The 24,414-nt window shown below is 32.2% G+C and overlaps 1 protein-coding gene across 1 annotated transcript; it reads left to right on the top strand.

The window, feature by feature from the left end:
- The first annotated feature begins 3,863 nt into the window (after positions 1-3,863).
- On the top strand, positions 3,864-6,702 carry LOC141707984 (uncharacterized). The gene is made up of 3 exons (XM_074511467.1): positions 3,864-5,435; positions 5,556-5,670; positions 6,470-6,702. Exons 1-3 carry the CDS (start codon positions 3,864-3,866, stop codon positions 6,700-6,702), a joined length of 1,920 nt encoding a protein of 639 aa, XP_074367568.1.
- The last annotated feature ends 17,712 nt before the right edge of the window (positions 6,703-24,414 follow it).

Raw genomic sequence — 24,414 nt, 5'->3', positions numbered from 1 at the left:
GGTTAGAACTTCCACAGTTATGACATGTTTTCCTAGGAGCATCAGGAACAGGTTTATAATCATTGCTTTTATTCACACCTTCCTTTCCATTCCTATTTTTCCTAGGTGATTTTACCTTGTTTGCATTCTTAACATCTTTCAGCTTATGTTTAAGCTGCTTCTTAGTCATTAAGCCTATGTTCACTTCAACTGTCTTTTCCTGTTTTAGTTTGTCAGAAGTTGATTCCTTTGTAACTTCTGATTTTTCATTTTCAGACTTTACAGTTACAAACTTAACAGGTTTTAACTTTGGCTTTTGCTTATCAACAGACTAAATTTCTTCAGTTCCTTTATCTTTCTTATCTTCTCCATAACCTAAGCCCTCTTTCCAGTTTCCACTACTTAGCAAATTTAGAGTTGTTTTGCCAGAGTTAGTCCAAGTCCTGATAATCTCTCTTTCCTTTTCTAACTCAGTTTTTAGAGATTCATTTAATTTTAGCACTTCATTCCTAACATAAAAAGCATCATCTCTATCCTTCTGAGTTTGATGGAACATGACTAACTCTTTTTCTAAGAAATCATTCCTTTTCTTAAATGCAAGATTTTCAGAAGTTAATCTTTCACATGTTAAAGTTTGATCTCTATAGCTAACAAACATGGTTTTAAGATATCTTCTCAACTCATTAATATCATCAGTATGAAAAGCATAAGTAGTCTGAGGTACCTTTGTTTCAGCAGCTTCAGAACTGCTCTCAGCACTTTCTTTATCAGCATTTGCCATCAATACATAGTTCTCCTCACTTTCAGTGTCTGAGGTGTCTGTCCAGCTTTTCTGCTTTGTGACAAGAGCCTTGCCTTTGTCACCCTTTACCTTCTTGCAGTCAGGAGATATGTGGCCTTTCTCACCACAGTTATAGCATTTAACATTGGTGTAATCTCCTCTGTCAGACTTTCCTCCTCTGCCTTCAGATCTTCTGAAATTCTTCTTATCAGAACTTATGCCTTTCCTGGAAAACTTCTTTCCCTTCCTGAACTTCCTGTATGCAATCTTTGTGATTCCTTTCACCATAAGAGCACACAGCTTCATCATCTCCTCATCAGCATCAGTCTCAGGCAAGCTTTCAGAATCTAAGTCATCATTACTCTCAGAACTTGATGACTCAGTATCAGAATTTATGAAAAGAGCTTTACCCTTGTCTTTCTTTGAGGAAGCTGCTTTGGGGAATTCTTCTTCAGCCTTAAGAGCAACTGTCCTTGACTTTCCTCCTTTCCTTTTGCTTCTTTGTTCCATCTCCAGCTCATGAGTCTTGAGCATTCCATAGATTTCGTCAAGAGTTGTTTCATCAAGATTGTAGTTGTCTCTTATTGTCGTTGCCTTCAAATCCCAGCATTCAGGAAGAGCTAACAGGAACTTAAGGTTTGAATCTTCAAGATCATACTCTTTATCAACCAATGACAAATCATTCAAAAGTTTAACAAATCTATCATATAAATCATTCAATGACTCATTAGCCTTTGAGTCAAAGTGTTCATACTCTTGAGTGAATATTGTCTTCCTGTTCTTCTTAATTGTGTTAGTTCCCTGACACCTTGTTTCCTTAAGTCCTGACTTCCAGTATAAGTACTGATCAACAGTTAAGTACTGATTTATCCTGTTCAGTAAGATCTGAAAGCTAAACATAAAACATATTAGCCATGACATTATCGAATATATCTAACAGAAGAGATGAAGCAAGTCAAGACTACACTATCTCAAGTCCTGAGAAATAAAGAAGAAAAGCTGATATCAAGCTTTGTCAAGAATCACTTTGGATTCAAATTGACTGACTGAGATTGGTAAAAGCTGCATGGACTATAAGTTGTAGTTAATTGTCTATTTAAACTCTCATTGCATTTGTACTTAAAATGTTTTTGACATCATCAAATCTATTAACTTGTATATTTTTCATAATTTACAAGTTGGGGGAGATTGTTAGATATATTTGAGATGTCATGTCTAATCTGATTTGTATTTAGTTTTCAGAACTTAACAACAGGACATATCAGGACTTACTGAAATCAGAACTTACTAAAGTCATAATTTAATATCAGAACTTAAGGCGTCAGAAGATATATATCAGGACTTAAGTGCGGGAAGACTTCAGATAAGGAAATAAACTGATTTACAGGAGAAGATCTGGACTAAAATAATAGAATATATGCATGGAAAGAGTTAGAGGACTAAAAGACTTGTTGAAAATATCTGATTGATATATTTTAGGAGACATAATTATATTTCTTATCAATTAGAAGATATCTTGTAACTGTGTACTATATAAACACAGACTTAGGGTTTACACTATATGTGTTATCATTATCGAGAAGATTATACATTGTAACCAAGCAACTCTTAGTGATATTTGTTCATCAATGAGAGAGAACAACAGTTCTATTATAAAAGAGTTTATTTGAATATACTTGATCTTTGTTACATACTTGTGTTGAAATCGATTTGATTGTGTAAACACTATATTCAACCCCCTTCTATAGTGTTGTGTGACCTAACATCGAGATTCCTCTTTCTGCAAATTAATAGCTTCAAGTAGTTTCAAGACATCAGTTGTAGTAGCCGTAAAAGTAGGTAGAAGATTAAGGGAGTCCAACTCTTCCCAGATAGACTTCATAGCAGTGTAGCATTCAGTGATAGAGTTTGAGTTTTGTTTTGACTCGACAACATCTCTATTGAGTTTGTACTTTCTACTACCATTAGTTAGAGATAATCGTTTTTCAAGGTTAAGCCATATGTCCTTGGCTTAAGACATGTACATAACTGATTTTTTAATGGTAGGGGAAACATTAGATGTAAGGCAGGCAATCACCATATTATTACAGGTTTTCCACATCTCAGTCCTACATCATCCGTAGGGATAGAAACAGTAAAGTCTTTAAAATAACAGGTAAAGTCTTTAAAATGGAAAGTACGACATAATACATCTACTTATAGAACTTTTATAAATCAAAAAAACTTGGTCCTCCCATGTCTAAAACATGAAATTTAGTCAATGTAATGCATTTAAAAGAAAAATCTTCAAAGTTGTAATCAAACTATTCATTCACTTAATTTGGTCCATGGTCCATTGTTATTAGGGTCCCCAGTAACAGACATATATCATTATCCTAATGCTGGGACAAATTAACCACGTGTCCCTTCCTGCAAACATTTCTCTGTCTTTTTCTTTAGTTTATTAACTACTGATCCCTTCTTTTAATTTCACGTTTTTAGTATTTTCATGTAAAATCAGTCGTTTAGTTTTGTCATGAGTTGTCATTGTTTGTTCTCAATTAATTAGCTTTTAGTCTGGCAATTTAGTCTGGCAATTGTCCTAAGAGTTATGGCTTTCTTAGAAACTCTCTCGCTTATGTTAAACATAAATTTCAGAAATCTATAGAAACAAAAAGGCTCTATCTCTCTCTCTCTCAGCCGATCGAGGCACATATCCATGCACTAATCAACCCATCAATCCACTTAATTTGGTCCACTGTTTTTAGGGTCCCCGAGGAACAGACATGTATAATTGTCCTCATGCTGGGACTAATAAACCACGTGTCTCTTCTTGCCTTTTTCTTTGGTTGCCTAATTTCCTGTGGTCACGCCCCTTCTTTAAATATCACGTTTTTATTTTTGTTTTGTGATTTTGTGTTTGATTGGTCGTACTCATACGTGAATATGCATGTGATTTTTAATTGGTGAAATATGAAATTTATAGAAAGAATCAGCTGTAAGCTGATCAGTATGCCTGTCATTCACTATAAAAGGAGGGTGGATATGATGAGTTTAAGGGCATCCCAACTGAAACACATACATTTATCTATACAGCAAGTTAGAAGACTATTTATTGAGTGAAATGGCTTCTGTAACTTTGCCAAGTGACCCAAAAATGAGTGAAATAGTTGATGTATCTTTTCCAAGTCAGGAGACACCGATTCAAATGGCTTCTGTTTTCTTGCCAAAGTTTATTCTGCTCAAGTCAAGATTTAGTCCCAATTTATTGGGATGTGTCAAAGGAAATCCAGACAGCATCAAGGATTATGTCAAGTTTTATGCTGAGCGTGTTGGGATGCTCGAAGCAAAGTTTGAAGTCCACAGATCTGCAACTGGGAATGGAATGGTTCACATTAGGAATTGTTACAACAACCGCTACCTGGTGTTGAACGACACTAATGATGCCGTTGTTGCCAAGGCTGAAACCACTGAGGAAGACCAATCCAAGCGTTCTTGTACGCTGTTCAGGCCTACTGGAAATGCTAATAGCACCCGGCTTATCAATGTTCATCTTGGGAAGAATGTGTCCTTCTGGAGAACTACTGGACTCTATGAGGGATGCTTACTGGCACAGTACACCTCAAATGCTGCGGACCTCTCCGATGTATTCAATGTAATTGATTGGGAGTCGCTGGTGATACTTCCAAGATATGTGGCTTTCCAGAATGCAAATAAATTTCTCAAATCCGTCACTTACAAAAAACATGAACATCTTCAGTTTGATCTAAATAAGGTGGACGACAATCCAATTTTGTCGACCAATGAGATCATCCAGACTGCCAATAGTAGCATTCACATTCGTAGCTTGCACTTTCAAAAATACTGGAACGAACGCGGATGGATTCGGCCTGAATTAGTTACGCCAGATAACACCACACTATTTGAGGCAATCAAATTAACCGATGATACTATTGCTCTTAAAACCGTAGCCGTTAATAGATTCTGCAACAGGGTGCCCAACAGGGATAATAAAAAAAACTACCTCGCTCGTGATCCTTCTTCAATCATTCCAGAATCCAGATTTAAGGTTGTAGAGGCTGTCTCTTCAAGGACGATCTCTAATTACCAATACCACCTCATGAATGCAAGAATTTACAATGAGACCATCGACACAATGAGCGAGAAAGTATACTCAAACAACACCAGTACTCCCGAGTTGCATGCGTACATGCTCCAACGTCTGCAGAGGACAACCACTACATGGAGCAGCAGTATCTCAATCAGGTTGACTGCGACAGCTACTGCTAGGATAGGCATCCCATTTATCAAGGAAGGTAAAGTAACAGTGGAGAGTGAGTATAATGGAGAGCTTACATGGAATAAAACCACTGTAGACGAAACTAAGACAACCCATAGCTACCTGAAGATGGTACCAGCAGGGAAAAAGGTGACGATGCGAATGGTGGCAACCAATGGTACTTGTGATGTTCCGTTTTCTTACACTCAGCGTGATGTCCTTTATACCGGGGAAACAGTTGTCACAGTGATGGACGACGGCATTTTTACTGGCGCCAATTTCTACTCTTACAAAGTTGAAAGCTTGGAGGAACCACTAGTTAAGAACCCTGATGACATGGAAACTGAGCCAGAATGGAAGCCGTTTGGTATACTGTCACCGTTAGGGGAGTTCATTCCTATCGAAGAAGGAGCTCAAGTGGAATGAAAGTGGCACCAAGGCGTTGTTGATTTTAAGGAACTGCTAGTAAACTCGCACGCGTTGTTGAGTCCAAGTCTTATTACTGTTTCTTATGTATTGTAATGTTTTGTGTTCTAGGTAGTACTAATAAATTGTCGTGCAGGTGGAGATACTGTCCGGAGAGTAGTGGAGATAGTTCCTATTTCCACTATCAGTCTCTTGTTTTCGTTTTCAGTTGTTCGGTGCGTCACCGGTAATGCTTATCCAACGGCACATGAAGTCTGTTTCATTTTTGTTGTTTGCTTTTCCACTAGGACCATGTTTCAATTTTCAGTTGTTTGGTGTGTGATAACCAGTAATGCCTATCTAACGGCATGAATAAGTACTCTGTTGTTTTTCAACCTTTCTTTTGCATTTGATATTATTAATAAAAACTAGCAAAGTTCCTCTTATTATCTTGTTCATTGTGTTTCCTTGCTTTGCGAGGCAATCACACAATTAACCCTTGCTGCAACTTTTCTTGGTCTCCTTTTGCATCACATTATTTTAGGTTCTAGTACTTCAGGAAGCGAAGCTATGTTAGGATATGCTCGTGATAGTTTAAATATATTCCTTAAGTTTCGAATACATTACCCTCAATATACAGGCATACCTTAAGTGAAGCTTCTACCATATTTATCCATTCCTTCAAATATTTTCAAAAAGCGACAGAAAAAAAATACGGAAGTACAAAAATAATTCAGAATAGTTAATATGCGATTGGATGAATACCTCACCGTGAGGATAGAGCCTGCCTTTTTTGCTCTCTGTTTAAGACCATGTAGCAGGAATAGGCCTGGACACACCATTTCTTTTATTTTCTGATAAGAGGCTCTGTATCAATCTTGACACTCTTACTTGTTGAGGAGCTCATAGAAGTTAAACAAGCTCCCAAAGCCCATTCAGTTGATCATTTACTGGATATTAAATTTCTTCATAAGATTGTTCAGCTGTAGGTGAATTACGTGGCACGTTAATACTTTCTAGCTCTGCTGCAACTTGTTTCATTGTAGGCCTCTTCCTCCCATTCAAGTTCAAGCATCTATATGCAATGTCAGCAAATGTTGTGATCTCTTCCTTTCAGCCCTCTTCTACAAGTCGGGGATCAAGAATGTCAAAGATTCGATTCTCTTTTATTGCTAATATGAAATGTGTTGCTAAACTTCGTCCTTCTTTGTCGAATATAGGTACAAGGATTGATTTTTGTCCTGTCAAAAGCTCAACAAGAACTACACCAAAGCTATAAACATCACTTTTATTTGTCCCTATGGATTTATGAAATTGCATTCGCGTTTATTTGGGGTCGCCCGCAAGTGAATCAGAGTTGAAACGAATGAAACTCGGTTTCCGAATAATTCTCGTAGAGGGTAGTACACGAGGTATGGAGGAAAAATTGAGGCGGCCCGTATTTTGGATATCTTTTCATAATTTGTCCCTGTTGATTTATGAAATTGTATTGGCGTTTATTTGGTGTCGTCCCGAAGTGAATCGGAGCTGAAACGAATGAAACTTGATTTCCAAATAATTCTCATTGGGAGTGGTACAAGAGGTATGGAAGAAAACCTCATTAATAAATTGTTGCATATTTACTTTAGGGAAAGGGTTAGTATCAAAGCTTTTGGAGGAATCGCGGTCTTTTGATGATCATATATATCTCTCAAATTTTAAAAAGTTCAAGTGGATCTTTCAGAGTAAGTTATTCAGTTATATGGCCTTCATGAAGGTGACGGAGGAGAATAAAAATTATTTCCTTTGCGCGGTTTGATTAAGAATCTTTATTTCTCACTTTGATTGTGTCTCCAAGAACTTGTGCGACCAAATGAATTTCGATATCCAATATTCATTATAAATAGTTCTTTCTGGTAATAGTAAGAGCTTCAAACTCAAGTTTGGTGAAATTTGACAAGTTATGGTAACTTTCCCGCTCTTTTCAAAGTTATATTTCAATGGAATTCGGTTGTATTTAGGATTTTTCAGAATTTAAATTTTTAATTAAAAATTTATTTACATGTTAGTGAATATTTTGAAATTATAAATATGAGAGAGAATAAAAGTTATCCAAATAAAAATTTAGTTCTTAAAAACATAAATTGTACGCTAAAAGAATTTTCAAATTTCTTTACTTTTTTCAAAAAAATTGGTGCTACTAAGTTGTACTATTCAAACTAATGCTTAACTTTTAAAATAACAAATCAAATAAAAATATTTTGATCTGAATTTTTTTTTATATCAATAAAATATATATATCGACATCCATAAGGTTAGATCTCTGAAAAATATTTTTTAAAAAATTGAAACACCAATTCAGGATTAAACACCAAGTAGTTGTACTAGTCAAACTTTTGTTATATTACTAATATATATATATGTTGACATCCATATGGTTGGATTGATGAAAAGTATTTTTAGAAAAACCGAATCACCAATTCAGGACTAAACACTAGGTAGATGTACTAGTATAACTTATGCTTGGCTTTTAAAACGGCAAACCAAATAAAATTATTTTGATCTGAAACTTTGGTTATATGACTAATATATATATATATATATATACATCCATACAGTTGGATCGATAAACTGTTTTTTAAAAAATCGAAACACCAATTTAGGACTAAACACTAGGTAGTTGTACTAGTTAAACTGATGTTTGGCTTTTAAAATGGCAAACCAAATAAAATTAATTTTATCTGAAACATTGGTTATATCATATCTATGGACATCCATATAGTTGGATCGATTAAAAATATTTTTAAAAAATTGAAACACCAATTCAGGACTAAACACACTTATTTAAGATATTAACTACTCGCCAACACTGGGTAGTTGTACTAGTCGAACTAATGTTTGACTTTTCAAATGACAAATCAAATAAAATTATTTTGATATGAAACTTTGGTTATATTACTAATATATATCTTTTGACATCCGTACATTCGGATCGATGAAAAAATATATTTAAAAAAGCTGAAACACCAATTTAGGACTAAACACTAGGTAGTTGTACTAGTGAAACTGATGCTTGACTTTTAAAATGGTAAACCAAATAAAGTCATTTTGATTTGAATCTTTTGTTATACTAATATATATATATATATATATATATATATATATATATATATATTTATGGACATCCATACGGTTGGATCGATAAAATGTTTTTTAGAAAAATCGAAACACCAATTCAGTATTAAACACTAGGTAGTTGTACTAGTCAAACTGATACTTTGACTTTAAAATAGTAAACCAAATAAAATTATTTTGATCTTAAATTTTGGTTATATCACTAATATATGTATATATATATATATATATATATATATATATATATATATATATATATATATCGACATCCATAAGGTTGGATCGATGTAAAATATTTTTAAAAGAATCAAAACACCAATTCAAGACTAAACACTAGGTAGTTGTACTAGTTAAACTCATGTTTGACTTTTAAAATGGAAAACCAAATAAAATTGTTTTGATATGAAAGTTTGATTATATCACAAATATATATATATACATATATATATTGACATCCATAAGGTTTGAAAGTTGAAAAATAGTTTTAAAAAAATTGAAACATTAATTCAGGACTAAATACTAGGTAATTGTACTAGTCAAACTGATACTTGACTTTTAAAATGGCAAATCAAATAAAATTGATCTGAAACTTTGGTTATATCCATGGACATCCATATGGTTGGATTGATTAAAAATAGTTTTTAAAAAATCGAAACACAAATTCAGGACTAAACACTATGTAGTTGTACTAGTCAAATTGATACTTGATTTTTAAAATGGCAAACCAAATAAAACTATTTTGATCTGAAAATTTGGTTATATCACTAATATATATCTATGGACATCCATACAGTTGGATTAATTTAAAATATTTTTAAAAAAATTAAAACACCAATTCAGGACTAAACACTAGGTAGTTGTACTAGTCTTAGGTAGTTGTACTAGTCAAACTCATGTTTGACTTTTAAAATGACAAACCAAATAATATTATTTTTATCTAAAACTTTAGTTATATCACTAATATATATATATATATATTTATATATATATATATATATATATATATTAACATCCATACGGTTGGATCGATGAAAAATATTTAAAAAAAAATAAAAAGACCAATTCAGGACTAAACATTAGTTAGTCGTACTAGTCAAACTGATGCTTGTCTGTTAGAATGACAAACCAAATAAAATTATTCTAATCTGCAACTTTGGTTATATCGCTAATATATATATATATATATATATATATATATATATATTGACATACATATGGTTGAATCGTTGAATTTTAAAAAAAAAAATCAAAACACCAATTCAGGACTAAACACTTGTTAGTTGTACTAGTCAAACAGATGTGTGACTGTTAAAATGGAAAACCAAATAAATTTATTTGATTTGAAACTTTGGTTATATCCCTAATATATATATCTATTGAAAAATATTTAAAAAAAATTGAAATACCAATTCAGGACTAAAGACTAGTTAGGTGTACAATAGCTTTTGTAAGCATTTTTTACCCTAATAAAAGGCTAAATTCAGAATATTATCATATTTAACCGAATGATCCAATCACATAGATGTTAAAATGCTTTGAAAAAATGTTATGTACAAAATTAAAATATATATATATATATATAACCACATAACCTAATTTTTTTTAATAAATAAGGTATAATTTAACTTAATTCTAAATTTACCGCACTCAAATTTCAGTTACATTTATAATAAACTTTAACAAAATCTAGTTTCTAATTTTTGTTAAAACAAAGAATTCATATGGTGCAAGCTTTGATAATAGTCAAACACATTAAAATTAATATATGAATATTAATATAAATAAATCCCTTGAAATATCAATATATATAATAATTTAAAATAAGATATATTTTTACGTTAAGTCTCATCAAATCCATTCATAAAAGTAAATAAATAATATCTCTTTCATTGTCCACCAACTTCAAAAGCTAATAACATTTCTTTTCGAAAAAACCTAAGAATTTGAACTTGACACTAAAATAATTATTTTACTTCTAATTTTACATTTACAAATACATTACCCACCGACCACTTTTTTACTCAATAAAGCAAATTATTAACTGAGATTTTAGGCCCAATTTAAAAGCCCAACAAACCATGTTCAAAACCCCATCTCAAAACCCGACAAAGCATTACTACTTCCTATACGCAGCGCCGCCATGTTCATGCTACACATTAATCTCCAACTCTTTTTGTTTAATCATCTCTCTCCAAGTAAGAGATAATTGGTTAATTGTTGCAAGGATCAGTGAAAAATTAAAGTGATCAGCCATGACAACTTCTAATCCCTAGAAGCTCGTCTCTAAAGCCGATAAATTGTACTCTCTCTCATGTATCTTTGATTCAATTAGTTTATCTTTTATTTTAATCAGGAGGCTGGAAAGGTAAGCCAAGTCCATTCAAAACCCAATCCGCAAAGGGCCTAGTCAGTCACTCGAAACTTTCTCAATTGATTATTAGAAAGAGCCAGAGAAATGCTCTACTCATTGCTGATGCTTATTATTCATTGATTCTTGGCTACTTTTTTTGTTACTTCTTTGTTTGTTAAGGTTGATGTTTTGGAGAAAAGGGTGCACAAATTAAAGAATCGGGAAAGATTTTATGCAAGGATGAAAGCCTTTTTTGTTAGGGTTTTAAAGTTTGGATATTCGTTTTGCAACAATTAAAAATCACTTGTTTTTTATTTGTTTCTTTGATTGTTGGGGATTGTTTTATACTTCTATTCAACCATTTAATTATCAAACAGTTAGCTTGACTATTATGGTATCTAGTAAATCTTAATTCAGTTTGCGGGATCGTTTTGTAAGTAAAGTAATTGCTGATGTGATTGAAAACCACCCATTTGATCTTTATGAAATTTTGGATCTTTGGTTTTGTTTGTATGGAGTACTAATGTACGCTACCTTTTTTTTTAAAATATGTTTGTTAAAATTGATTGATTTCGGTCAAATTTAATTTACAACCAAAAGTAGTTAAAATTAATTTTCAACCACATACAATTGAATTTGATGGGATTTTTGAAAATTTTAATTGTTTTGGTGGGATTTTCAAATTTTAATTGATAAATCAATTTGACTGCCTCCAGTCAAATTCTTCCAATCGAATTTAAGCGGTCGTATTTTTCGATCGTTATTTGGACGGTCGAATTTAGTTAAATACGACCGAACTTCTAAATTCGAGTCTGTTTATTACAACCGGTTTAAAATCGGTCGAATTTACGTAAATTCGAATGCGCGCGGTCGAATTAAGCTAAATTTGACCGATTTTTTTCGGTCGAATTTAGCCTTTTTTTCTTGTAGTGGACCTTGAATGTATTCTTCATAATCAAAATTTTTAATTTTCTTGTTTTGTTCATCTTATATCGAGTGGCAACTTCTGCCGCTGTCATAATCTTATGCATTTTTATGGGTCCTGCTGCTTATTTTTACAAGTGAGTTTATCTCCCACTACGCCATAGATGGCCTACAACAACACCCAAAAATTGTTACAACAGGCCAAAAAAATGTTACCATAGCCACCCAAAAGACCTAAGGTAACATAAAATTTAAGTTGCTTTTTTTCGAGTTACCTTTGACCCCTAAGGTAACATTTCCTTTGCCCTGGTGCAACATGGACTTTTGTGTTACAATAGACATCAAAGGTAACATCAATTTATGTTTATAGTATCACACTATGTATGTTACCTTTGCATTTTGAATTTGGAAAAAAAATGGGGCCCACAGGTAGGCCCCATTATTTATAATGATTTGTATTATATTAATTTGGCAGGAATTATTTGTAAACTGAATATATATACCATTAACATGTTTTTCATACGTAAAAAACAATACTACATAAAATTATGCTATTCGAAATCGAATAATCCAAAAATATCATTACATACCATAAAATGTATTACATCCAAACCAACTCAAACACTCAAACCATCACATGTCTAAAACTACGACAACGAAAATTATTTTAACTAAACAAAATAGTTCAGGTTCATTACTATACATTAGAAAAAAAAAGATAAACTTAATAAAATAATAACACTAGAAACTCTTCACATTCTCCTCGACTTCAGACGCAAGTGTTTGGTCCACTTTTTGTTAATTGTCCTCCTTTACCAGCATGTCCTTAACTGCAGGATACCCCAAAGATAACAATGCACAAATTAATTAGACAACACAAATTTGACAGAAAAGAAGAATGGCAAGGCTGATGACTGACATTATTACCTTTTGGTTACACCATATTTTGATGCGTACTACTAAATGATTCTTTCTTTGACTGAAATCCCTCATTGTCCATCTGTGCAGTTTTGGGTGGCTCAACACATGCCTTTAGGACTCCGTCATTCTACAAGAAGACAGATATTTCGAAATATTTTTTGAATTTTGACACCAAATATATAAGATACCCATTGGAGAAGCTCTATCTAGCAAATACATAGATAGAAAGAATATTTTTTTTACAATACGAGGGAGGGGGTTTACATATTCAATGTCAATAAACCCCTGGACCTAGGAGATACGAAAATAAAATTTTTACCCACAAGGAAAAACACCTACCTCCATCCGCTGGCCAGTTTCATCTTTTCCAGGGAATGAGAGACCTGCCTTCTCAAGTTGCGGTACCATATCCGGGTTTACCTACATAAAATAAAGCCCAATTCTCAAGTCTGTACCATATCCTTACACGAAATGCAATAGGGCACTACAACATATAAAATAAAAGCAAAACTTAATCAGTGCAACAAACCTCATATCTATGCCGATGTCGTTCATCTATGAAGCTTTTATTTCCATATTTAAAGCAAGAAATATCACAAGTTAGCAGAGTTAAGAATATATTCTAACTCAGCAGGGACTACTTATATAATTGACGCCAAATATTTTATGGCAAGAAATATCACAAGTTAGCAGAGTTAAGCATCGTGATTCTGTTGAGGAGAATATATTCGTCACATTCTGAAATAGGCCAGATAAATATTTAATGAGAAGGGAAGCCTGACTAACCTCTTGTGCAGTTGTTAACAAAATTAAAATCAATTAACAAATTAACCTCATTTTTGGACATGAAGTTCAACAGTCTAAATGGGACTATTCCAGATGAAGCATTCAAACTATACCTCGATGTTTTCTTTCTCAACAACAACCAATTCACCGGGTACATACCGGAAAATCTAGGCCACGTTTGAGCGCTTTACCTCACCTTAGCAAATAATTTATTCACCAGTCACATCCCTAGAAGTATTGGTAACTATAGCGAAACCTTGGTTGAAGTGCTTTACTTGAACAACAGCCTCACTGGATGCCTACCCTATGGGATAGGAAACTTGAAATTCCTGAGGGTGTTTGATATGAGCAAAAACTAGTTAACGGGTCCAATTCCATATTCCTTCGGATGCCTGGAGAATATGCAGTTAATGAATTTGTCACATAATTACTTTACCGGTACAATGCCTGGGATGTTGTGCAAGCTAGGTAAATTGTCCAAACTTACATTGAACGACAACTATTTTACACATGTTGGTCTGTAGTGCCGAAAGTTGATACGCCAAAATATGCTTAACATCAACATGAATTGCATCAAGGCCCTTCCCAACCAGCGACCTGATGCTGAATGTGATACTTTCTTCTCACAGCATCAGACCTATCCTAGTGAGGCTTCACTACTACAATACGTACCTTATGCAATCAAAATGATAGAGTTATCACTGGATAGCGTACCAAGACCAGCAATGACTCCGTCTCCTTCTTATGCTGCTCTCGGCATTTACCATTAGTGCACCTAACAAGTATATATTATGTCAAATGCCACTGATAATTCAGAACCTGTGTATATCTTTCATGTATCAATGTTGTAAGATCTAGATGCAGCTGCAGTGTTGTAATTTAAGTATGTAGTTTATTTTCTAGTTGCAAGCATAAAACTCTGACTCTACATCAGTATATGCCGGAGGATTATCAATCTTTCTATTTCAATAAGCAGGTGCTGAGGTGCAAGATGTACTAGCCTTTCCAAAGTGTAATATAATATTTTGTATTCATTCTTGACTTGGACTATTATTTCTTAACTCAAAGTTAGCAGATTAGTCATAGGGATTCTGTTGAGGAGAATATAATTATGAAACAGGACAGATAAATATTTAATGAGAAGGGAAGCCTGACTAACCTCTTGTGCAGTTGTTTCTTCGAGATCACTGACAGGGATCCAATCAATGATTAATTTCCTGTGGCAAGCAACAGAAACATGCAACAAAGCCTAAAACACAGAAATACCTTAGATAAGTTAATAGACTTCTGATTAAATTAGTTGTCTTGTTACTACATTCAAAATTACTTTTGTGCAATACAGAATAGTAACAACTTTCTATTGTCAGTATCTATATATAAGATTCTGCAGTATCTTTACAAAGCCTGAGGTCTATACATTACATTGTAAAATGTGAATAATGTACAGCATAATGCAAATTCAACTGTATTAAAGAAAATGTTTGCAGGGGAAGGATAAGAAACACATTAAAAATGTTTTCAGGGTCACAAACTAGACAGTTTTAATAGTGGCATGTAAAGACTAGAAGGTGAGTCTGTCACCAATATTTTGACCAAAACATGTCCGCCATGAGAAAACTGGACCCTGAATCTTCACTAAACATTGTTGAATCAAATACGAGAAACACAAAATCTATCATTCAAGAATAGGTCATTTGAATTTGTTGTGCAATATGTGACTTCAAAATATGGTTAGAAAGGTAACAAACTTGTATATATTTATGGAGAGAACTTCTGATTAACGCTTTTTACCTTCAGCACAGATTAAACACAAGCAATTATCATAACAAACTCGTATGAACATAAGAAATTATCATAAAACCCCTATAATCTCCACTACAAATACACCATAATTATCTCAATTCAACAACAACAAAATTCTTGAGATAACTACCAACACTAAATATCATGAAACAAAGTCGAATTGGGTTGATAAAAATACAAGTTCACAAAGAGAGATTGAGAGAGACAATATATAGAAAAAAGGGAGTACCTTAATGTAGAAGTACAAGCTAAGCCCAAGCTGTGAAAATTGATTAGACCTCAAAGAAAAACAAAGCAACCCTGGAACAAAGAGATAAAACCAATTACAAGGAGAATTGTGTAAAAACCAAAAACCCATAATTTAAACATAAAAACCCTAGTTTGTTTTGAAGCTCGAATCAGTTCAAGCAGCCTTCATATCCATCGATCTGTGAAAGTTTATCTATGTATTGAATGAAATCAATTTTAGTTTACACTTAAATCTAAGAGAAATATAGAATATTGCAGAGATGACTAAGATGAGAGAGAGAGAGAGTGTGTGTGTATTTCGTTAGAGATGAGGTAGTGTATTTTGACTTTCTAAAAGCCCGTTTCTCCAAATTTTAGCACTTTGTCCAAATTTTGGCCCAAATAACTTTCCTGCCGGTCTAATTCACTATTCTGCACTTTATTTTATTTTGAAGTAAGATTTTTTATTATAAATTATAACTAAATTCTTTATTATTTAAATATCACTTATTACAATTTATAAATCCAGTTAATAATTTTAAATTTTTAAAAGCTGATTAATTTTATATTCAAATAATAAAATTAAATATAACATACAGTTCTTAAAGATAAAATTTTATATATTAAAAGCATAATATTACCTAAATTTTTAAAATATAAATAGATTTATTTACTTATTTGATTGAAGTTATTTTTTTAATTTTTATTTAATTATAATACAAAATTATTTAATTTGAATTAAAATCTAATATGTATATGTATATATTTAATTACTTTGTAAAATGATAATATTTATGTGTCAATACCTTGTGGTAACATAAGTTCACAGATGTTGCAGTGTGTAACAATTTCCTTCTATAGCAACATGTTACTAAGGCTATGGTAACATAAAATGTGCGATGTTTCGGTAGACAAAGATAAACATATCTAATGTAACATAAGTTTGTAACATTGATGATTAAACTATTGCGATAGGTCATCTATGGTGTAGTGTCCGGTCCAACATATTTACATCACTATCCAAGAATTTGCACTTATTTTCTTAAGATACTTAGTGCTGGGTAGCATTCTTGAAGATCAATCACTCATTCACACAAAAGTTGGCAAGTTTTCCCTGTCTTTTACTCAATGAAAAAAATCATTTCTTTCTTGGGGGTGCCTTCCTATAGCTGTAGACAACAGTGCAAATTATTGTTTCTTTGCCATAATATGTTTGGTATACTTTTGTGATGGTATATAAAAAATTAAACAACATAATGAAATCCGGAATAATAAAAAGTGCATATAATTGTTATTAATACAATATAAAAATATTACAGTAAAAACAAGTGTGTTGCGGATAAATGTTGTTAACAACTATAAAGAATTATAATTCGAAAATAATGTTGCGGCTAAATTTTGCAGTAAATTCATTGTTCAACACTTTTACCTCAACAAATGTTATAAAAAATGTTGCTTTACAAAAATAGAGAAAAGTTTTGCAATGTAATGGCAATTGTAATACTTTAAAAATGTTGCAATAAGTGCATAAATGTCACTATAGGGGTATACTACATCAACCGCAAATGAAAGCCCAAATTTTGGGAAAAAAATTACATTAAATTGTATTGTAACATATCTGGTGTCTAGTACTACACTTTTTCGACCTTGCAATAGCCATATTTTGTGTAGTTTTTATGTATTTAGAAGAAATATTTAAGAAGCTTCAACATCAATTGACTTTGTGGTTTTAATATTGGAAGTAGTGTAAAAGGTTTAGTGGTTTTAACCAGATATTTTAGTGTATGGCTTCAATATTATTTGGTTTTAGTATTCTATTTACTTTATTGTATTATTTATATGTAGGTTTAAGTAGTGAGCAATAGTGGTTACAATAGAGATTATGTTATTCATTACTATTATATTTTTAATAAATCAACTACGATTGCTTAAGGTTTAAATTTGTGTGAGTTATATAATTAGTTTATTATTTTTGTAATCATTTTTTTTAATTTTTTTATTGAAATAATAGGTGTTATATAAATGGTTAAAATAAGTTAAGTAGTAAAATTGGTAGATAGTAGTTGCAATTAATGTATAAGTGTTTTATTTTTTGTTGTATTTGTGGTTACATGTACTTCTTGCATAGGTGGTTAAAATGAATTTAGCACATAATGATATAAATTGGTCTAAAGTTGTTATAAGTATTATTTCTATATTGTTCCCTCAACAAGTACGCGCTTAATTTTTCATACCACATTCGACCAGATTGTTTTAATCCATATATGAATCTTTATAACTTAATAGAATAGAGATCGCGAGAATGTGATCTGGATACTCTGGGCATTTTAAATCCTTATGGGATCTTCAAATAAATATATTTCTTAATAGAACCATACATGTATGCTATGACAACATCTATTAAGCGCATGTCTACTTTTTCAATAACAGTCAGTCTAATAAGATAACAAAATATTGTAGCATTCATTACATGAGAATATGTTTTCTCATAATGAATTCTTGGCCTTTCTGTAAATTCTTGAGCAACTAGACGTGCTTTATATCTATAATTTAATTTTATCATTTCTCTTTCGTAAAAATACCCATTTATAACCAACGCATTTTGTCCCTTCTAGGGTTCAGACCACAGGTCCAAAAATATTATTCTTATTAAGTCAGCTCAATTCTTTGTCAATTGCGACTTTCGACTTTGTCCAGTGAAGTTGTAGGTCTGATGCGAACAATTGTCGTTGCATGTAAAATAGCATGCCCCCTAAATGAATTTGAGAGATTTATTCTCATAATTCATTATCTGGCAATCAATTGAAGTCGTATAATGAATGATTCTGTAATACCATTAAGTGTATGAACATGAGCGACCAGATGTTCAACATTAATTCCAATTGACACACAATACTCATTGAATGCCGGGGATGTGAATTTTTCGGCATTATCTAAAAGGATTTTAGAAGTATTATGATTGGGGAATTGTGCTCTTAGTAAAATTATTTGGGCAAGTAGTCTCGCAAATATGAGTTTACGAGAAGATAATAAGCATACATGTGACCATCAGGTTGATGCATTAATTAATACCATGAAATTTTAAATAGCGCACATGATGTGTGAAACGTCACCATGTATCCGTTCTAAAAATCAAGGAGATTTTATCCCAACTTTTGTGAATGAAGGCCTGATAATTAACTTTCCTTGAGAACAAGCAGCACTTCAGAATTCATTCGATTAAAAAATATTCTGGTTTTTCAATGGATGCCCATGTGAGTTTTCAATAATTCTCTACATCATAACTTATCTCGGATGTCCCATGCTAAATAATAAAATTGTTTGTATAGTAAACTTATGGTTTATGATTGAATTTATCTCAATTTCACGTAAATTTGTATAATGCAATCTGGAAGATAGAACGGGTAATTTTTCCTTGACATATTTATTATCCAAAATGATGCATTTCATAAAAAGAAATTCTTTACTCTCTTCACTTATCATTTCAATATGTTATCCATTTCGGACAATATCTTTAAAACTCAATAAATTTCTTTGAGATTTTATAGAAATAATAAATAAGTTATAACAATTGTTGTTCATCCAGGTAACAACAATTTAGCTCTTCCAGAGCCCTCAACTAAATTAATACTTCCAGAAATAGTGTTAACATTACATTCGTACTTGTGTAAGAAGGTAATATATTTTATTCAATTTTAAGTATTGTCCTTTTTTTTCTTTCGCCACTTTCTCCAACTTTGGGATGGATTTTATTTTTATGTATTTGAAAAAACTATTGTTTCTTACTTGATTTCCACGATCGTGCCCTCCCCCATGTCCACAGCTATGTCTGCCACGATGCCCACGCTCATAATTATAAGTTTCCATATTTACTTTAGGGAAAGGGTTAATATCAAATCTTTTGGAGGAATTGCGGTCTTTTGATGATCATATATATCCCTCAAATTTTTACAAAGTTCAAGTGGATCTTTTAGAGTAAGATATTCAATTATATGTCCTTCTTGAAGGTGACAGAGAAGAAAAATTATTTTCTTTGCGCGGTTTGATTAAGATTCTTTATTTCTCACTTTGATTGTGTCTCCAAGAACTTGTACGGCCAAATGAATTTCGATATCCAATATTCATGATAAATAGTTCTTTCTGGTAATAGTAAGAGCTTCAAACTTAAGTTTGGTGAAAATTAACAAGTTATGTTAACTTTCCCGCCCTTTTCATAGTTATATTTCAATGGAATTCTGTTATATTTAGGATTTTAAAGAAATTTAATTTTTAATTAAAAATTTATTTACATGTTAGTGAATATTTTGAAATTATAAATATGGGAGAGAATAAAAGTTATCCAAATACAAAATTTAGTTCTTAAAAAAATAAATTGTACGCTAAAAGAATTTTCAAATTTCTTTACTTGTTAAAAAAAGTTAGTGTTAGTAAGTTTTACTGACTAATGCTTAACTTTTAAAATAGCAAATCAAATAAAAATATTTTGATCTGATTTTTTTTATATCATTAATATATATATATATATAAGGTTAGATTTCTAAAAAATATTTTTAAAAAAATTGAAACACCAATTCTTTTAAAATGACGAATCAAATAAAATTATTTTGATCTGAAACTTTGGTTATATTACTAATATATATATATATATATTGACATCCATACATTTGGATCGATGAAAAAATATATTTAAAAAAACCGAAACACCAATTCAGCACTAAACACTAGGTAGTTGTACTACTGAAACTGATGGTAAAGCAAATAGTAAAGCAAATAAAAATCAGTAATTATACATATATTTCAGAAATTTAAAGAATCTTCACCACAAACAAAGGCTCTCTCTCAACTGAGGCACATATCCATCGACAAAACAACCACTTAATTTGGTCCCCTGATTTTAGGGTCCCCGAGGAACAGACATAATGCTGGTAAAAAATATTTAACCACGTGTCCCTTCCTGCAAGCACTTCTCTGCCTAATTTCCTGTGGTCACGCCACTTCTTTAAATGTCACGTTTGTTTGATGTGTTGTACTCATACGTGAATATGCATGTGAAATATAGCAAGGATAGTGATTAGGACGCCTGTTATTCAATATAAAATGACGGTGATATGATGAGTTTAAGGGCATCCCAACCGAAACATTTCGATTAATCTATACAGCAAGTGAGAAGAATACTATATATTGAGTGAAATGGCTTCTGTAACTTTGCCAAGTGACGGAAAAATGACTGAAATAGTTTATGTATCTTTGTCTAGTAGGAATATAAGAACAAAATACCAAAATGAATAGTTAGAGACTATCCTCACATAAGCCCCTTCCGTGTGTGTTTGAAGGCGTTATGGACCAAGAACTCTAAGAGAAATGCAAGAAAAACTGATACTTGTATGATTTTTCTTTTGTAAAACCAATGAGGTAAGACCTATTTTGTAAACAACCACTTAAGAGTTACAAAAATTCAAAATACATAAGTTACAAATAAAATAAAATAAATGCAAATGAATTTTATTCAAATATTTTTCAACAATGAGTACTTTTGGGTCTCTTCTGATTGAAATGACTTATATTTATTTGTCAAAATTTAAAAGGTAATTCGTTCATCGATATAATGTCATTATGCTAAAAAAAATATTTCATTTATTTGATTTAAAATAAAATAATATTCACCGAGTTAAAATAAAATTAAAAATAAACTAGATGTAATTAGCTGAATTTGGTAGATATAAAGGGCATGTGACTAAAAAATTAATTTATAAGAAAAAAAATTAAATCTGCTAAAATAAAATAATATATACTTTACAATTGATACGGGATTACACAAATTAAACTAACATAACTTGAATATAGTTAGTTGGATTTGGTCGATTAAAAACTAAATATAATTGAGTTAAAATTTAGCTTTTAATTTAAACATAATTATCTTTATAAAAATACTGTTAAATATCAATAAAATTATAAAGTTGAATCCTTATATTACTTTTTTAAACTAAAATATCACTAACTTATATATTCACCCATATATATATTTTTAAATATTATCAAATAATATTATTAAAATTTCAAATAAATAAATTTTATAGCTTAAAATTTTCAGTTTAAATTAAATTCAAGAAGTTATATAATATTAAAAACAATCCCTACATTTATAATACTAGGCAATCACTAATAGAAAAATTGCTAAATTTAAAGCTTGCTTTACGTATGTATGTGACCACTTCTCTACCTCTTTGGTTGCCTACCTTCCGGTGGTCACGCCCCGCCCTTCTTCAAAATTTCACGTTTTTAATGTTTGATGGGTTGTACTCATACGTGAATATGCATTTGAACTTGCCACGAAAGGCATCTTATCACTATCTTATCACTATCCAGGGGTAGCTGTATAAGCTGATCAGTATGCCTGTCATTCACTATAAAAGGAGGGTGAATATGATGAGTTTAAGGGCACCCCAACTGAAACACATACATTTATCTATACTGCAAGTGAGAAGGCCCGTGTTTTGGATATCTTTTCATAATTTGTCCATTTAGATTTATGAAATTTCATTCGCGTTTATTTGGTGTCGTCCGGAAGTGAATCGGAACTGAAACGAATGAAACTTGATTTCCAAATAATTCTCAAAGGGAGTGGTACAAGAGGTAAGGAAGAAAACCTCATTAATAAATTGTTGCTTTTTGTTGTCATCTTCTATCTTGGACTTTTTCACTACAACTATTCTTCCATCAGTCAACATTCCTTTATAGACAATACCTTGTCCTCCTTGTCCAAGGATTCAATCTTTATTGTAGTTGTCAGTTTCCATATCGAGTTCCTTTGAGGTAAATAGCTTTGTCGTATCGAAAATACCTTCAAGGACACTTGTTGGCATAATAGCAGGCCACCATTTTTCTCAAAATTCTTTTCCTTGAGCTGACGTAATTTTCTTTGTTTCATGAGTTTGCACAACCACCACGTTGCAGCCAATACTAATAGGACTCCCAGGATAGTACAACTGCATGCAGTGCGTACCAATCATAATGAAAGATATTACTTATTACAATTACAATATCCAAACATATAAAATCATGGTGAAGAGGTGAAATGTGCAGAGTATTCTTATAATATATGTTTTTTTGACTAATTTGGCTTATATGTCTTATAATTGAGTATATCTCCTAACAAATTGTTATGACCATGATTTTGTAGACACGACGACAACTAGAAGACTTGACGAAAACCTTCTAAGACGTGAAGGCTTGACGATAACCGGTTAGGACGTGAAGACATGACGACAGCTAGGACCCAGACTTGCTTGGATCCTTTGGCCTTATTAAGTTTGTTAACATTTGCAGCGGATTTAGCATCAGAGTTTATGTTAACATTTTTCTTATCAGAACTTACACTATCAAACTTTGAATCAGAATTTACACTAGAAGGAACAATGGAAACTTTCTTCAAAGAAGGTTCTATTTGATAATAATCATAGTACAAACTATGATATTCCTTACAAGTATAAATGGAATGCCATAAACTACCACAATGAAAATAAGGATTTTGTGGTTTGTATCTAACAGACTGACTCTTAACTCCTGATTTTGGAGGTAAGGAGTTAATATTCTTATTCTTCCTGCAAAAAGAAGCCAGATGGTTAGAACTTCCACAGTTATGACATGTTTTCCTAGGAGCATCAGGAACAGGTTTATAATCATTGCTTTTATTCACACCTTCCTTTCCATTCCTATTTTTCCTAGGTGATTTTACCTTGTTTGCATTCTTAACATCTTTCAGCTTATGTTTAAGCTGCTTCTTAGTCATTAAGCCTATGTTCACTTCAACTGTCTTTTCCTGTTTTAGTTTGTCAGAAGTTGATTCCTTTGTAACTTCTGATTTTTCATTTTCAGACTTTACAGTTACAAACTTAACAGGTTTTAACTTTGGCTTTTGCTTATCAACAGACTAAATTTCTTCAGTTCCTTTATCTTTCTTATCTTCTCCATAACCTAAGCCCTCTTTCCAGTTTCCACTACTTAGCAAATTTAGAGTTGTTTTGCCAGAGTTAGTCCAAGTCCTGATAATCTCTCTTTCCTTTTCTAACTCAGTTTTTAGAGATTCATTTAATTTTAGCACTTCATTCCTAACATAAAAAGCATCATCTCTATCCTTCTGAGTTTGATGGAACATGACTAACTCTTTTTCTAAGAAATCATTCCTTTTCTTAAATGCAAGATTTTCAGAAGTTAATCTTTCACATGTTAAAGTTTGATCTCTATAGCTAACAAACATGGTTTTAAGATATCTTCTCAACTCATTAATATCATCAGTATGAAAAGCATAAGTTGTCTGAGGTACCTTTGTTTCAGCAGCTTCAGAACTGCTCTCAGCACTTTCTTTATCAGCATTTGCCATCAATGCATAGTTCTCCTCACTTTCAGTGTCTGAGGTGTCTGTCCAGCTTTTCTGCTTTGTGACAAGAGCCTTGCCTTTGTCACCCTTTACCTTCTTGCAGTCAGGAGATATGTGGCCTTTCTCACCACAGTTATAGCATTTAACATTGGTGTAATCTCCTCTGTCAGACTTTCCTCCTCTGCCTTCAGATCTTCTGAAATTCTTCTTATCAGAACTTATGCCTTTCCTGGAAAACTTCTTTCCCTTCCTGAACTTCCTGTATGCAATCTTTGTGATTCCTTTCACCATAAGAGCACACAGCTTCATCATCTCCTCATCAGCATCAGTCTCAGGCAAGCTTTCAGAATCTAAGTCATCATTACTCTCAGAACTTGATGACTCAGTATCAGAATTTATGAAAAGAGCTTTACCCTTGTCTTTCTTTGAGGAAGCTGCTTTGGGGAATTCTTCTTCAGCCTTAAGAGCAACTGTCCTTGACTTTCCTC

Source organism: Apium graveolens, chromosome 1 (genome assembly GCF_009905375.1).
Source record: "Apium graveolens cultivar Ventura chromosome 1, ASM990537v1, whole genome shotgun sequence".
Classification (NCBI taxonomy): Eukaryota; Viridiplantae; Streptophyta; class Magnoliopsida; order Apiales; family Apiaceae; genus Apium; species Apium graveolens.
This window is presented reverse-complemented; position numbering and strand designations above follow the sequence as displayed.

Coding starts and splice junctions, on each gene's coding strand:
- LOC141707984 (XM_074511467.1), top strand. CDS start 3,864: ATGGCTTCTGTAACTTTGCCAAGTGACCCAAAAATGAGTGAAATAGTT. Junction 5,436..5,555: donor CTATCGAAGAAGGAGCTCAA/GTGGAATGAAAG, acceptor TTTGTGTTCTAG/GTAGTACTAATAAATTGTCG. Junction 5,671..6,469: donor AGTTGTTCGGTGCGTCACCG/GTAATGCTTATC, acceptor GTTTCATTGTAG/GCCTCTTCCTCCCATTCAAG.